This window comes from Triticum dicoccoides, chromosome 5B (assembly GCF_002162155.2).
Source record: "Triticum dicoccoides isolate Atlit2015 ecotype Zavitan chromosome 5B, WEW_v2.0, whole genome shotgun sequence".
NCBI classification, from domain to species: Eukaryota; Viridiplantae; Streptophyta; class Magnoliopsida; order Poales; family Poaceae; genus Triticum; species Triticum dicoccoides.
In genome coordinates, this window is record NC_041389.1 from 721,898,539 (window position 1) to 721,913,300 (window position 14,762).

A 14,762-nucleotide genomic window follows, 5' to 3' on the forward strand; every position below is an offset into this window, starting at 1 on the left:
GCTATTGGAAGGGTTTTCCCAAGAACACGGCATCGTCTTTGTTTATGGCATTTGTATCAAAATGCAGCAAAACATCTAAGTCAAGTAATCAGCGACAATGATAATTTTCTTAAAGAATTCAAAAGGTGTGTGTATGAAGATAGATCACTGGCACATTTTGAGAATAGATGGCATGAGCTATTGCTTAATTATCAGATTGAGGATAATTCTTGGATTAGCAATTTGTACAAGTTGCGTGAGAAGTGGGCTATTATCTATCGCCGGGATTCTTTTAGTGCATATATGACATAAACCCAAAGGAGTGAAGGAATGAACAACGTGTTCAAGAAAACTTTCCGCAAAAGGCTTTGTCTTTCAGAATTGATAGGAGCATATGAAAGCAAAATATGAAGACTACAAGTCACGCCATACCATTCCAGTACCCTGCCTACCAAACCTACCTTTGTTGAAGACTGCGGCTGAATCATATACTAGGACACTCTATTCTGAGTTCCAAGAGGAATTCAAGAAGCAATTCAGTTTATCATGTATCTTCCTGAGCACCGATGGCACAATTAGCACTTACAAGGTGACATCTTTCGAGTACAAGAATGATGAAGCCATAGTGGCTTTCAACCCAGCTACTTTGGAGATATCTTGTTCATGCAAATTGTATGGTTGTGTCGGTATGTAATACATGCTTCCTCGTTTGCCTAAAATTGTTCTAACACTGCGTTTGGATGTCTGTATTCAGCCTCTGAATTGGGAATTGGTATTGGCAGCCTCCAATTCAGCTGTTTGGATGTCCTCTGTATTGGCCGATGGAAATGAATATCAATACAGAGCTTGAATCCTCTCGCTTGTGCTGAATACCGAGCCCGAACCCTCTGATTTGCTCGGAAACGCTCGCCCCCGCAAAACGTACCGGTTCGTCTTGATAAGAAAAAAGAAGCCCATGGAGAGAGGAGCAGGGAGCTCCGCCGCCGCCCTCGCCCCTTGCGCTCGCCGGCCTCCAGGAGCCCCCCGCCGTCCATGGAGGAGAGAAGCAGGGAGCTCCGCCGCCGCCCTCGCCCCTTGCGCTCGCCGGCCTCCAGGAGCCCCCCGCCGTCCATGGAGGAGAGGAGCAGGGAGCTCCACCGCCGCCTCGTTCCTCGCACTCGCTGGCCTCCAAAGTGAAATTGGCAGGGAGCTCCTCCGCGTCCCCATTCCGTCCCTGCCTCCTCCGCCTGCGCGCCCACCACAACCTCATCCTGTATCTCGGGCGTCCCCATCCCCATCCTGTGGTGGCGACAAATTCCTCCCTCACGACCATGACCCTATCCCTCCCTCCCGCAGTGCTTTCTTGGCGGAGGCAGCCTCATCTCGGCAAGACTGAATCCTTGTTGGCCTGTCTCCGACGGAGAGCGGCGTAGCGGCGGCGGTCGATCTTCTGCAGGGCGGGAAGCTGAATAGACAAGGAGTGGCGAGCAGCGGCAACAAGCAGTTTCGAGCAGGATTGGCGAGCAACAGAGGACAAGCAGCGGTCGGGAGCGGCAGCAAGTATTAGCGTGCAGAGCTAGCAAGCATGGCTCCCCGAAGTATTTTTTTTATGCTCTTGAGCGTACTTTGGTAATGTTTTTGTTGCAAATACAAACAAAATGGCGCTGAAATTTGTCACATTCCATCTTCAGAATCTTCATACTCATGTGAACATGCAATTCCAGACTTTGTCATCCAAACAGGACTTGGTAATGAAACCTGATGAAATTCCAATAGCTAATTCAGCAAACAACGAAACAAGCGAATTCGTATTCATGCCATTTCAATTTCCTTGTCGAATTGGTATTCCAGTCAATTCAATACAGAGCCCAACAATACAGACATCCAAACAGAGCCTAAATGTTATATGTATATTGTGCAATTCTTTTGAAATTGTTCTAAATGTTGTAGGTATATTGTGCAAGCACGCTCATAAGGTTTTCACATGCTGCAATATCATCATCCTGCCAAGTCAGTACATATCGAACAGATGGACGAAGTATGCAAAACAAGAAATTTTTACATCAAAACTGAATTGCAGTGATAGCTTAGAATCCATGTTTGCACATACTTCTCGAAAGATGATTTCACTTGCATTGAAGTGTAAAACATCAAAGGAGGTTCTTACACATCTCAACAATGGTAGTGATAAGTTGGCTTTGGAAGCACTAGAATTACTTAGCAATTTAAACTTGGGTGAAGATGAGGACTCTGAAAGTTCCTCCGAAATGACTGGATATGTTGCAAAAACAACGGTGCCATTTAGGGCTCCTGAACAAATAAAAGGTTCAAAGCAAAAAAGATCAAAAGATGTTCTAGAGGGAGCAAAGAAAGGCAAAAAAAAAGGGGTACCTTTGCTTGTTCTGTGTGAATAAGTAGCAATGTTTCATTTCTATTTCTTATATCTACATACAATTTGCAGGAAAAGGTACAAACTATCCAGTAAAGGAGTCTGGGTTTGTTCCATCCGCAGCTGGCCCTTAGGAATATGATTTTGGTGGTACTATAAATCCATCAATATCCATGGCATTTGGAGAGTATCAATCATTTTTAGGTCCACCTATCCAAGGAGAATTCACAAGACTATTACTCCCTCCATTTTTATATACAAGGCCACTATGGAATATACATTTTGCATCTATACAAGGCCACCAACAATAATCGAGGCAAAGTTAATGATATTTTCTTGTACTAACAACCTGTTTAATACTTGCATGCATGTAATCATAATGACAGTCAGCTACTTCCTCCACTTAGTTTCTTTGCATGCATGCATAGTATTAATGATCCCAGTAAACAAGAAGAAAAGTTGACTTGTAAAGCAGACATTAAATTTCACATTGGTACCTGTAATTTAAGTTTGTGGCCTTGTACATAAAAATGGAGGAAGTACTTGAAGCTCATGGAGATGGCACAACGCCGCCGGCCGCCCGTCAACTGGATTTCAATGATGGTGCTAGTACATCAAGGTTTCAGCCGTGACGAGTCCGATCATGCGTCGATGCATAATGTCCTGTTGGTTCCTCAATGCTAGTTAGCTGGGCATGTCAGCTATATGGTTTATGTATTTGGTTTAGCGTAAAATTGGAGCTATCCTTTTATTTTGCTGCTGTGTGTGTGTCACCTTGATAATGCTGAACATCTGTTATCAGACATATATTCTGTTAAACTGAAGCTATCATTTTCTTCTACTGCTATGTGCTAGTGTTTCACCTGTAGCTATCATTTTCTTCTGCTGCTATGTGTGTATTTCACCTGGCAAATGGTGCTATTTACTTGTTGCAATATAAAACTGAAGCTATCAGTTTCCTCTGTAGCAAACCATGAATGTTTGTTCATGCCAAACAGTTGACACCGTATCAGATTACCAGGGCAAATGCAAATGCATCTGTACGTTTATCCAAGAGTTGTCAGCAGAATATGAAAACGTCACACCACACTTATGCCAAGAGTGGACACCAACATATACATTGCAGATCTTGTTTACATCATATGCCACATCTTGTATAGGAATAAAATTCAGAAGAAAAATAAACAGGCGCAACCTTTGTTCATATTTTACATATCAAATCACACACAAAAAAAATCTACATGAACTTGTTCTGCATAGTACGTCGGCCGCGCCGCGAGGGTGGCTGAGGAGAACAACGGCTGGCATCGCGGAGCACGCCGGCGAGCAGTTTCTACGGTGCCGCAACCTGGGTCGCCAACGAACGCGGGAATGAAGTACGCCGGGCGTCAAGGAGCACACCGGCGGCGATGTGTCAAACAGCCGGAGCGGATCTCACCGGCGGCAGGAGCTTTTTTTTTCCCTGAGCATCGATCACCGGCAGCACTGTGTTGAGCAGTCGGAGCAGAGCACACCGGCGGCAGGAGTGGGGGGCGTGGGAGAGGTTGGGCGTAGATCTGTGCTCGATCTGGTCTCCAGTTTCTATATCTATATCTATATCTATATCTATACTTCTATATAGTGTATCAGTTTTGAACTTTTGAATCACGAAACTGAGAAGCAATCTGAACCATTGATAGACGTTATCCAATGGTCAAAATTGGTGGGATTCGCTGCTACAGTACCTGCTACAATGCAACGAAGTTACTGTGGTTTTTTAGAAAGATCACATACTTTGTGTTGAAAGAAAAGTTCAGCTGCTTCGCTGCTACCGGCTATCTGTGTGGGTAGCTATTCTGAATAGCTAACCAATCGCTCCTCTCACTACACATGCATCGGAAGCTGGTCTGTGAGACAGCACACGCATCAATGGCGCAAGGACCCATTCTGAATCTGCAAACAATTTATGGTTTCACGGTGTGCCTTTATAAATTTCTGACGTACTTTGCACATGCCAATGTACTTAATTATATATATATATATATATATATATATATATATATGTATGTATGTATGTATGTATATATATATATTATTATATTATATATTATATATTATATATTACAATATAGTGTACGAGTTTGGATTTCCCCTATAGCCTCAATCCCAACCACCGGTCTCCTAAATCTAACGGCTGATAATAGAGGGATTCGCAGTGAACAGTAGCCTGTAGCTGAATCTACCGGATTCTGGAACCATCGCATCTTACCTCACAGAAAAGAAGACCGATGCCTGCTCTGCCATGTTGCAATTGTCAGGTTGTGATGAGTGAGAAAAAGAACAGGCTTTGACCCATGGGAGATGGTCGGGAGGAGAAACCATAGTTGAAATAAACAATTTGTGAATTCCACCACGTACATCTTTGTTTATATTCTTCGAAAATTTCTGGGTAACAGCTGGTGGTGGTTGTATTATACTACCAATTAGTAAATTTCTAAATTTCATTTTGCGTACATCAACAATATAATTTTTCCCGCCGCAAAAAAAAATCGCTCGGAATTCATTTTTCAAAGTAATGTATGTTTTTTTCTTTTGTCGAAATTACATCATACTGTTAGACGTGCATTGCACGTGCATACACACTAGTAGATAAGGTGATGCTGCGTGCTTTGAGTTTTTTTTTAAAGGGGGGATTCCCCGGCCTCTGCATCAGAACGATGCATATGGCCACATTTATTAATAAGAGTAAACAAGGTTCAACAAGGTCTAAAAGTCTGCAAACAAAAGGAGTGGCAAGCTCACACAGAGCCTCAATGCCAAAACAGAAAGCCTAACAAGCCACAACCGGCTGACAAATGAACAGATAGGTAAACTAATCGCCTATCCTATTACATGACCGCCATCCAAACCGGTTGAAGATATCCCGCGCTACCATCTCCCACCGGACAGATCCAGTAACCAAACGCTCCCTGGCCTTCGTCGGAGTGAGTGAGGACCACATACGTATCAACGCAGTAGCCCGGAATAAAACCTGCAAAAAATAAATAGTTGTTGTTCTTTTAAAAGCCAAATCATTTCTGCAGTTCCAAATTGCCTATAACAACGCATAAACTCCTACACGAATGTGTCTAGCTGTTTCGGAGTCTATCCCAGCCAGCCACGTCCCGAATAACGTGTTGACCGAAGTCGGGGGAGTAATGTTAAAGGCAATTTGCACTGAGCGCCACAAGCCTCGTGCCAACGGGCAGTCAAAGAAGAGGTGCTTGATAGTCTCCTCCCAATCACAGAAACTACACCTAGTAGAACCTGTCCAGTTACGCTTAACTAGATTGTCCTTTGTTAAAATTACTTGTTTATGTACAAACCACATAAACACTTTAATCTTTAAGGGGACCTTAACTTTCCAAACCTCTTTGGAACTAGGAATCACACTTGAGTTAATGATATCGATATACATCGATTTAACTGTGAACTCCCCAGATCTAGTAAGCTTCCACCACAACTTATCGGGCTGAGAATTTAACTGAACCCCCATCAATCTCCGGACCAAGTGAAGCCATGCTTCCCATCGGTCACCCACAAGCACCCTTCTAAACTGAATGTTGAGCGGAATGAACTGCAGAACCGTGGCAAGAAGAACCTCACGACGCTGAACAATACAATAAAGGGACGGATACTGGGTCGCCAAAGGCGCGTCGCCAAGCCACGTATCCTCCCAAAATCGAGTATCATTACCATTACCGACAATACACCTAGTTCTGTTAAAGAAGGTAGCTTTGATTCTCATGAGCCCCTTCTAGAACGGCGAATCAGTTGGTCTCATAGTGACCTGGGACAGGGTCTTGGACTGCAAATATTTACTACGTAAAATTTGCGCCCATGTTGCCTCCGTCTCAAGTGCCAACTTATACAACCACTTACTAAGCAGGTATCTATTCTTGACTTCTAGATTTTCAATACCAAGGCCCCCCTGGTCCTTTGGTCGACAGATAATATCCCATTTGGCCAGTCTGTATTTTCTCTTAAGTTCATCACTCTGCCAAAAGAATCGGGATCGATAGAAGTCCAGCCTTTTCCTAACCCCAACTGGGACCTCAAAGAAGGATAAGAGGAACATAGGTAAACTCATGAGCACCGAGTTAATAAGGATCAACCAGCCTCCATAAGACATGAGTTTTCCCTTCCAGCAACTCAGTTTCTTCTCAAACCGATCCCAGGTAAACCCAGTTTCTTCTCTATGCACTTCCACTCGCTGTGTGTTAACTTACGATGGTGAATGGGAATACCTAGATACGTAAAAGGTAGAGCCCCAACTTCACAACCAAACAATTGTCTTTATGTCTCTTGTTCATCTTTGGCTCTACCAAAGCAGAACAACTCGCTTTTATGGAAATTAATCTTAAGCCCCGTCAATTGTTCAAATAAGCATAACACTAACTTCATGTTTCTCGCTTTTGCCAAATCGTGTTCCATAAAGATGATAGTATCATCAGCGTACTGCAGGATGGACACACCATCATCAACCAGATGAGGCACCAAGCTACCACCTGACCGGCCTCTTTTGCCCTTCCAATCAGGATCGCCAACATGTCCACCATAATATTGAATAATATTGGAGACATAGGATCGCCTTGTCTCAATCCCTTATGCGTTTGGAAATAATGACCTATATCATCATTCACTTTGATTCCAACACACCCTTTTTGCGTGAATGCTTCCACCTGATGGCGCCAAGCTTCATCAAAGCCCTTCATGCGTAAGGCCTGTTGAAGGAACGACCATTTGACTTTATCATATGCCTTGTCGAAATCCACTTTGAAAATAACCCCATCAAGTTTTTTCGTGTGGATCTCATGGAGCATTTCATGGAGGACCACCACCCCTTCCAGGATGTTCCTGTCCGGCATGAAAGCCGTTTGAGTAGGCTGCACCACGGCATGCGCAATCTGTGTTAGCCTATTCGTCCGAACCTTGGTAAAATTTTTGAAACTAACATTCAGAAGACAGATAGGCCGAAATTGCTCGATTCTCATGGCCTCTGTTTTCTTAGGAAGCAGGGTTATTGTTCCAAAATTAAGCTGGAACAGCTGCAAATGTCCCGAGAACAAATCATGGAACATCGGAAACAGGTCTCCTTTAATAATATGCCAGCATTTCTTATAAAACTCAGCCGGGAAACCATCCGGACCGGGTGCCTTATTATTTTTCATCTGGGAAACGGCCTCGAAAACCTCCTTTTCCGAAAAAGGGGCGGTTAATATATCGTTCTCCACCGCAGTGAGTTGAGGTACATCTTCGATTCTAGACTCATCCAGAGACACACAGTTCTCCTCTGGTGGTCCGAACAATCGTTTGTAGTACTCGGTAATGTAGAGCTTCAAATTATCCTGCCCGATAATCGTACCCTCATCTTGTTCTAGTTGGAAGATTCTCTTCTTCCCATGTTTGTCATTTGCAATCATATGGAAGAATTGAGTGTTCGCGTCCCCCTCGACCACTCTTCGTACCTTGGCCCGTAGAGCCCACTTTAACTCTTCTTCACGAAGCAGTTCTTTCAACCTCTGCTCAGCGTCAAGCTTAGTATGAAGTCGGTGGCTGGCAACACCGTGGTTTCTGCTTTTACATCTAAGGACTGAATGAGGGCAAGGAGCCGTTCCTTTTCAACCCTATATATCCCACTGAGATGTTTAGCCCATCCACGTAGGAAACTTCTCAGATGCCTAATCTTATTCTGCGAGCGCTCAAGCGCATTCCTACCGCCTGCATCCTTAGCCCACTCTCTGGCTACAAGATCCAGGAAGCCTTCTCTTTCAAACCACGCAAGCTCGAACGAGAACAAATTCTTGTTGCCTGAGTAGGTAGCCCCACCAGAGTCAAGAAAAAGAGGCGTGTGATCAGAAATCCTGCGAGAGAGAGCTTGAACTGTTACGAAGGGAAACTTCTGTTCCCATTCGACACTTGCGAGTACCCTATCCAACTTTTCAAATGTTGGATTCGGCACGGCGTTGGCCCAAGTAAACTTCCTACCTGAAATCTCAATCTCTCTCAGATCCAAGCTTTCAATGATAGTTTTGAACATAAACGACCATCTCCCATCAAAATCATCATTGTTCTTCTCGTCACGCCTCCTAATAATGTTAAAATCACCCCCAATGAGAATGGGGAGCTGCTCGGAACCACAAACTCTAACCAGGTCGGCCAGGAAATCCGGTTTGAATTCTGCCTGCGCGGCGCCATACACCGCCACCAGAGCCCAGTCAAAACCGTCGACCTTGGATCGCACCCTGAATTTAACAGCAAAATCTCCCATGACCACACTTCGAACTTCGAGAGAATCGCATCGAACACCAAGTAAGATCCCTCCCGATCTCCCTCGCGGTGGCAGACAATGCCAGTCAAACTCAATACCCCCCGATAGAGTGTTAAGAAATTGTGGTGAGAAATTTGCTCTACCAGTTTGCGACAACGCAATAAAATCCAATCGATGCTCGACAGATGCATCTGCAAGAAATCTTCTTTTAGCCAAGTCCTTAAGACCTCTGCTATTCCAAAAGATTCCTCTCATATCTCGTCGTGGAATTTTTTAGCGGTGCGGATCCTAGAACTCCTATGCACAGCAGACGTAGGGTAAATCTTGCGCTTCCATTTGCGCTTAGGGCCGGTCCTCGCATCCACCCGGTCCTCACTCCCCATTTCAGGGGGACCAACAACATCCATATCGACACTCTCATCCTCCTCCTCCGGCTCCGGGAGGGGAGGTGCGAGATCGGCACAAAAATCATCGAGCACCCGAACTCCCAAGGCATCAATCTCGAAATCATTCATGGGTTTGACGGCAGCTAAGTTTCGAATCATACCTAAAGCCCTCTCGGCTTCTAGATCTAGCAAATCATTGATGGAGTTAGAAATTTCACCCTCATTACTACCTAGTGAAATCCCTAGTTGGTTCGCATTATCAACAATCTCATCATTCGAAAAATGCAATATGGAATTAGAAGTATTGACCGACATACCAGTAGTGACCTAGACGTCACGAAGCTTGGCCGCCCTCACGGCGCACCGTTGCTAAATGTCGTCCACCTCCGGATGGCCCTGAAGACGGCAGCTCACCCGTCGGCCCTCAGACGCCTGGTTTGGAACCCCGCCGAACTGTATAACCTCCTCCCGAGTGAAGTTGCCCGGGGATTGACCGCCTGTCACCCCCCGAACAAGCAGCTGCTCCCCACGGCTGGGAGAGGGCACCGAGTCAGCTGATGGGGAGCCAAAGGCCACCTGCCCCCGCTCCCCATCCACCCAGACCTTCGGTCAGGAGTGATCGCCGGCGCCAACGATGGGGCGGTCCCCCTGGGCGCGGAAGGTGAAGAGGGTCCCGAGGCCACCCGCCCCAAGCCCCCTCCATAGGCCGGACCGGGCACCTGCAGAATCGGCCCAGCGACCGGTGAAGAGGGCGCCGAGGCCACCTGCCCCGACCCCCCTCCCGAAGGTATCTCCTCCCTCACGGTCTCACCGACCTGAGCAAGGAGAGGGGGGCGCCGAGACCACCTGCCTCAACCCCCCCGCACCGCTCGGAACCACCACCTGTAGCTCCGCCGTCTGAACACAATCTGGCGAAATCTCTATCTTCGAAATCTCCACCGCACTAGAATCCTCCACGCCCGGGCCCTCAAAGTCCAAAGTGGGTAGAGAGTGCTCAAAATCATCAAAATACTCCACTCGCTCGCTCCAAAGCCTGGGAGGTGCAGTAGCAGGCTCAATAGATCCAAACCTCAGAGTGGTCGACGGCACTGAAGCAGAAGGCGCCGTCCCATCTCCGGTTGTCCGAGCAACAGATCCCGGTCCCTCGGACATCTCTCATCCAGGATCAGCGGCCGGAGTCTCCTTAGCTCATGTACCCTCATCATCCTCGTGCATATCAACATCAGTGGCAGCAGGTGCCTCAGCAAACAAGTTGTCATCCTCAAACTCAATCTGAAGGTTGTAAACCTGGCCTCGATAAGCCCACTTGACCACATCAGGCACAAACTCAATGTCCAAAATGCTGACCAGTAAGCGAGCAACCCCATGAGCTCTAGTAAAGGCCATATCCACACGCTCGGGCTTTCCCACCATGATGCCCAAACTCGCAACTACCCTAGCATCCTGCATAGGTTTGGAAGGAGCTCCCGAAAACTGTAACCAAGCCTGGGTAAGAGGTTTGCCCTGAGGTTCAATCAACTTCCACTCGTGGAACTCAAGAATGCCCTCAGTACCTGGCACTTTGCACATCCCGAAACTCAAGAGCCTCTGTAAATCCTCCACTGTCGGGAACTCAACCCTGAACAAGTTCGCCTCTAGACTGACAAGCTCCCAGTGGAAATCCCCTGGGCCAGCTCCCGGAGCCGCTGTACAATCTGGGTTTCAGAAACTTCTCCTTTAGTCACTTTAACAATCCCAGTTGTCACACTCTGAACCTCATCAGTAGCCTCCCTCTCGGTCGGAGACTCAAAGAACGTGAGCTCAGCACAGTACACTCCATACATGATAAGATTCGGTACCTGCTCCCTCAAAAGCGCACAAACCCCTGACTCATGGGCTGGCTTGCCACACGTATCGCATAAAACAGCCACACACTCAGCAATGAAGTGGCCCTTATCACCACAACGGTAACATAACATCCTTTCTTTCTTGCGCGCATACTTGGCCGCTCTGTCCTCTACCGACATAGACCCAATCTCACCATTAGCAGGGACCACGACGTCAGGCAGTGTCGTTACCACCTCCATAGCCTGGCCAGACAACTCAGGTTCCGCAGTATCCACGCTAACAGGTGTCTGGTCCACAATAACAGGATGCTGTCGTTTACGATAGCGGCCACCGCGGCCACCTCGGCCACCACGGTTACCACGGAAATCACCGCGGTTACGATGAGCCGGTCCAGATGCCCCTCCGACGAAACCGCCCGTCGGCCCCAGGAAGGGCCTCTCGGCCGAGCCATTGCTCTGCCAGGCATACCCCCGTCCACCACCCGTAGACGAGGATCCCCGGTGTTGTCCATCTCCATACGCATTATATCCATCATCACCCCACTGTCCACGAGGCGCCGATTGAACATCCCCACTAGCAGAAACCTGCGGCGCCTGTGCCTGCTTCAACACCGGCGCTGTCGAGTTGTGCGCCTGCCTTGCCACGAAGTGCGGCGGTCTAGCCCCGGCCTGAGTCACCACCGGCCGCTGGCCATTAGAGGCCGGAGGAGGCGGCCTTGGGGTCGGGACACCACGGCCCGCGACAGCCACAGGGTTCGGCACGGGCGGCCGAAGTCCACCCCGTCCCGCAGCAGGCTGCGGCAACACCGGCGTGGGTGGCCGCGCTCCGGCAGCACTAAACCCGCAGCCAGCCAGGCCAGCCCCAAGCGCGCCACCAGCAATAGGCGGTCTTGGGCCGCCGACGTCCGGCGCCGCCCGGCCGGTTCCAGCACCCGAAAGCGGTGGCGCACCGCCCTGGCCAGCCCCGAGCGGCACAACCGCGCCACCGCGACCCATCCCTGCTGGCAAACCACCACCACCACGGCCACCTCCGGCCGGCAGCGTTGGCCCTCCACGACCCGCGGCGCCTGGAGCGGCAGTTTTGGCAGGGGGCACTCCTCGACCTGCCATGCCTCGGAGAGGGAGGATGCGCCTAGCACGCCCACCACCACGATCAGAAAAACTCGGCCGACGCCCACCACCGCAAACCCTAGGTCTTTCCGATCGACTCCAGACAGGAGAAGCGACGATGCATGGGGGTGTAGACGTACGTGCCGGGTCACACCGGGCCTCATACCCGGTGAACACAGGCCCAGCAACGGTCTGGCCCGGTTCACTCAGAACCGGTCCACCCCCAGGCAATCCGAAATCGCAGCCCAAGAGCACGTTCAAACGCGCCTCCCGCATGCCAGCGATCCCGACCGGCCGCCCCACCGGCAACTGCGCCGTGGCCGTCGCCGATCGCCGGGATCCAGCACCAGAATGACTCGATCCCTTCTTCCTCTTAACTTTAATCCACGAATCCGGCCGAATCAAGTCAAAAACGGTTAGGTTTGGAAGACTAACCTTGGGAAGGGGACCTTTCCATGGCCGGACAGCCGTCGCCGCCGTTCTCCGGTGTAGGACGCGACACACCATCTCCTTTCTCTCGTCCGCGCGTAGCCCAACCCTCGCCGGATCGTCCACCGGCAAAATCCTATCCTCCGTTGAGGCAACCTCATCCTCATCATAGCCTGAATGGAAGAACTCACAGAATATATCAGATGGCGTCGGCGTTGGCAGAGAGGACGCCGGATCATCCCCATCCTCGTCCGCCTCATTGTCTTCAGATCCGGCCAGTGCCCAGAACCGGCCACCAACCCGTTGACGAGCCACCGCCCCCAAGGATCGAGGTCCGGTGATCGCCGCACCGCGACCCGCGGGGTATCCCGCCGTGTCGCCCCCTCTATCGCCCATGTCGAGCCCCAGAGGAGTAACAATCTCTGAGCTCCTTCTCCCCTAAAAATGTGGGAGAATTTCATTTTCCCGGCCTCTGCACCAACTAGGGATGCATACGGCCATTTTAGTATGAGTACCAAGATAAACATGGTCCTCAGAATTTTTTTTAAATGAGTATCAAGATATTTTTTAATGAGTGGTTCCACCACACACCAAACTTGATCCTCAATAAATGGGGGAAAACCCCTGTGCATCACCTGTCAATTCTAGAAATTGAACTCGGGTCGTTAGGCTGCACAACCGCATGCCCAACTCGGGTCGTGCTTTGAGATTTGTACTGCCAGATGTCAAGCGCTCGGGGTGGTCTCACGTGTGTGTGCGTACGACCCGGTCGTACCAGATCAAATATTTAAAATATGAAACTACGTCCTATGATAATTAAATGATATATGTTTGGCATTTTATATGTAAATATTCTTCTCGATAAACTTGGACATAGTTGGTGATGCATGACTTTTCAAAAGCTCTACATGCACTACATTGTGGAACGGAGGGAGTATGCATTTCTGAAATTTCCGATGTTTTGTGAAGTCTATATACTATTACTAGTAGTAGTATTTTTGTGACGTTAATTTCTTCTGTTCATAGGGGCTTGCCCTCCTTGTTTGTTCACCGTACACGTGTTCGGTTAGGTGGGAGTGTGTCTAGAAATGATGAGCTCTCGTTTTGTAGAAGACCCCTCACAAAGGACCATATGAGAGGTTGGGAGCTGCGGCAGCATGCAGCATGGACGATCACGGAGCCACCCACCCATGTGCCAAACACATATGGTGACGGAGGTGAGGGTCCCACTAGCCAGTAACCTACGTGTCAGCTAGCAAGTGGTTTGGCAATGGCTATATAGTGGCTGGATGCCACACACAGTCACATACACATACAGGAGATTGATGAGCCGAGGTACGTAGTTGATTCAGTGAGCGAAGAGGAAGAGACTCCAGTCCATCCCCACCCCTTTGGCCATGGGCTTCATCGGCTTCTTCTCCGCCATCGAGCCGCTTCTGTGGATCCTCACGCCCCCCTTCCTCCTGGCCTTCCCCGGGCCCGGGGGCCGCCGTGACGACCCACTGCTGCGCCAGCACCACGCGGTCCGGTGGCGGCTGCTGGTCCGCACCTGCCTAGCGGCGGGGCTCCTCCTCTGTGTCGTCAAGGCAGGGCTCGCCGCCAACGGAGGATCGACAACGGTCATGCTCGGCGGGCTGCTGCTCCTCGCCGTCGGCCTAATAGGCATGTACAACTTCCTCGCCAGCGACGTCATCAACGCCTACATGCTGCTCGCCCAGGGATTGAGCGACACAGTCACCAAGCCGTTCCTCCTGTGGCTCATCCCGACCTACCTCATCCCGGGGCTGGCAGGCGACCGCGTGTCGCGCTGCTGGCTGTTCATCCGCACCATGCCGGCGGCGGGGCTACTCGTCTGCCTCGTCCATGCAGGCTGGAAGAGGGTGCAGCTTCGCGAGCTGCTTCTGCTCGCCCTAGGACTCATGGCCACCAACTACTTCCTCGCCCTCGACGCCTTCGCCGACGGTTCCGTCTCCTCCTTTTGGTGCGCTCTCTACTCCGCGGCCATACACATCCCCTTGGCATGGGGAGCCATCTTCGAGTTCAAGGTGTAGATCGATAGACTTGCTGACCGGCGGAGAGTGGTTAGTAGTCGAGCTAGCCCGTTGCTTAATTAGTTGATGTTGTTTTGGAGTAGTACTAAGTTCTTAGTAAGCATTGTTGCATCAACCTGTTAGACGCACGCGGGTCTCCGAATAAAAGTTGGTGTCCGGCCGTCCTTGGATCTGCTGGACAGATGGAGATCAACATGAGTGCATGAGTTATTGCAGGTGTGCAAGCTAATTAAGTTATGAATTAATCCCTGCTCGTTGTTTAAGCTACTCGTAATGGGTAGCTAGCTAGCTATGATGTGTGTCAGTGTGTGTGTGTGTGTGTGT

The 14,762-nt window shown here is 49.3% G+C and overlaps 1 protein-coding gene across 1 annotated transcript; it reads left to right on the top strand.

The window, feature by feature from the left end:
- The first annotated feature begins 13,687 nt into the window (after positions 1-13,687).
- On the top strand, positions 13,688-14,688 carry LOC119306860. Its single transcript, XM_037582974.1, has 2 exons — positions 13,688-14,468; positions 14,562-14,688. The coding sequence occupies exon 1, from the start codon at positions 13,785-13,787 to the stop codon at positions 14,436-14,438; it is 654 nt and encodes a 217-aa protein (XP_037438871.1). The 5' UTR covers positions 13,688-13,784; the 3' UTR covers positions 14,439-14,468; positions 14,562-14,688.
- The last annotated feature ends 74 nt before the right edge of the window (positions 14,689-14,762 follow it).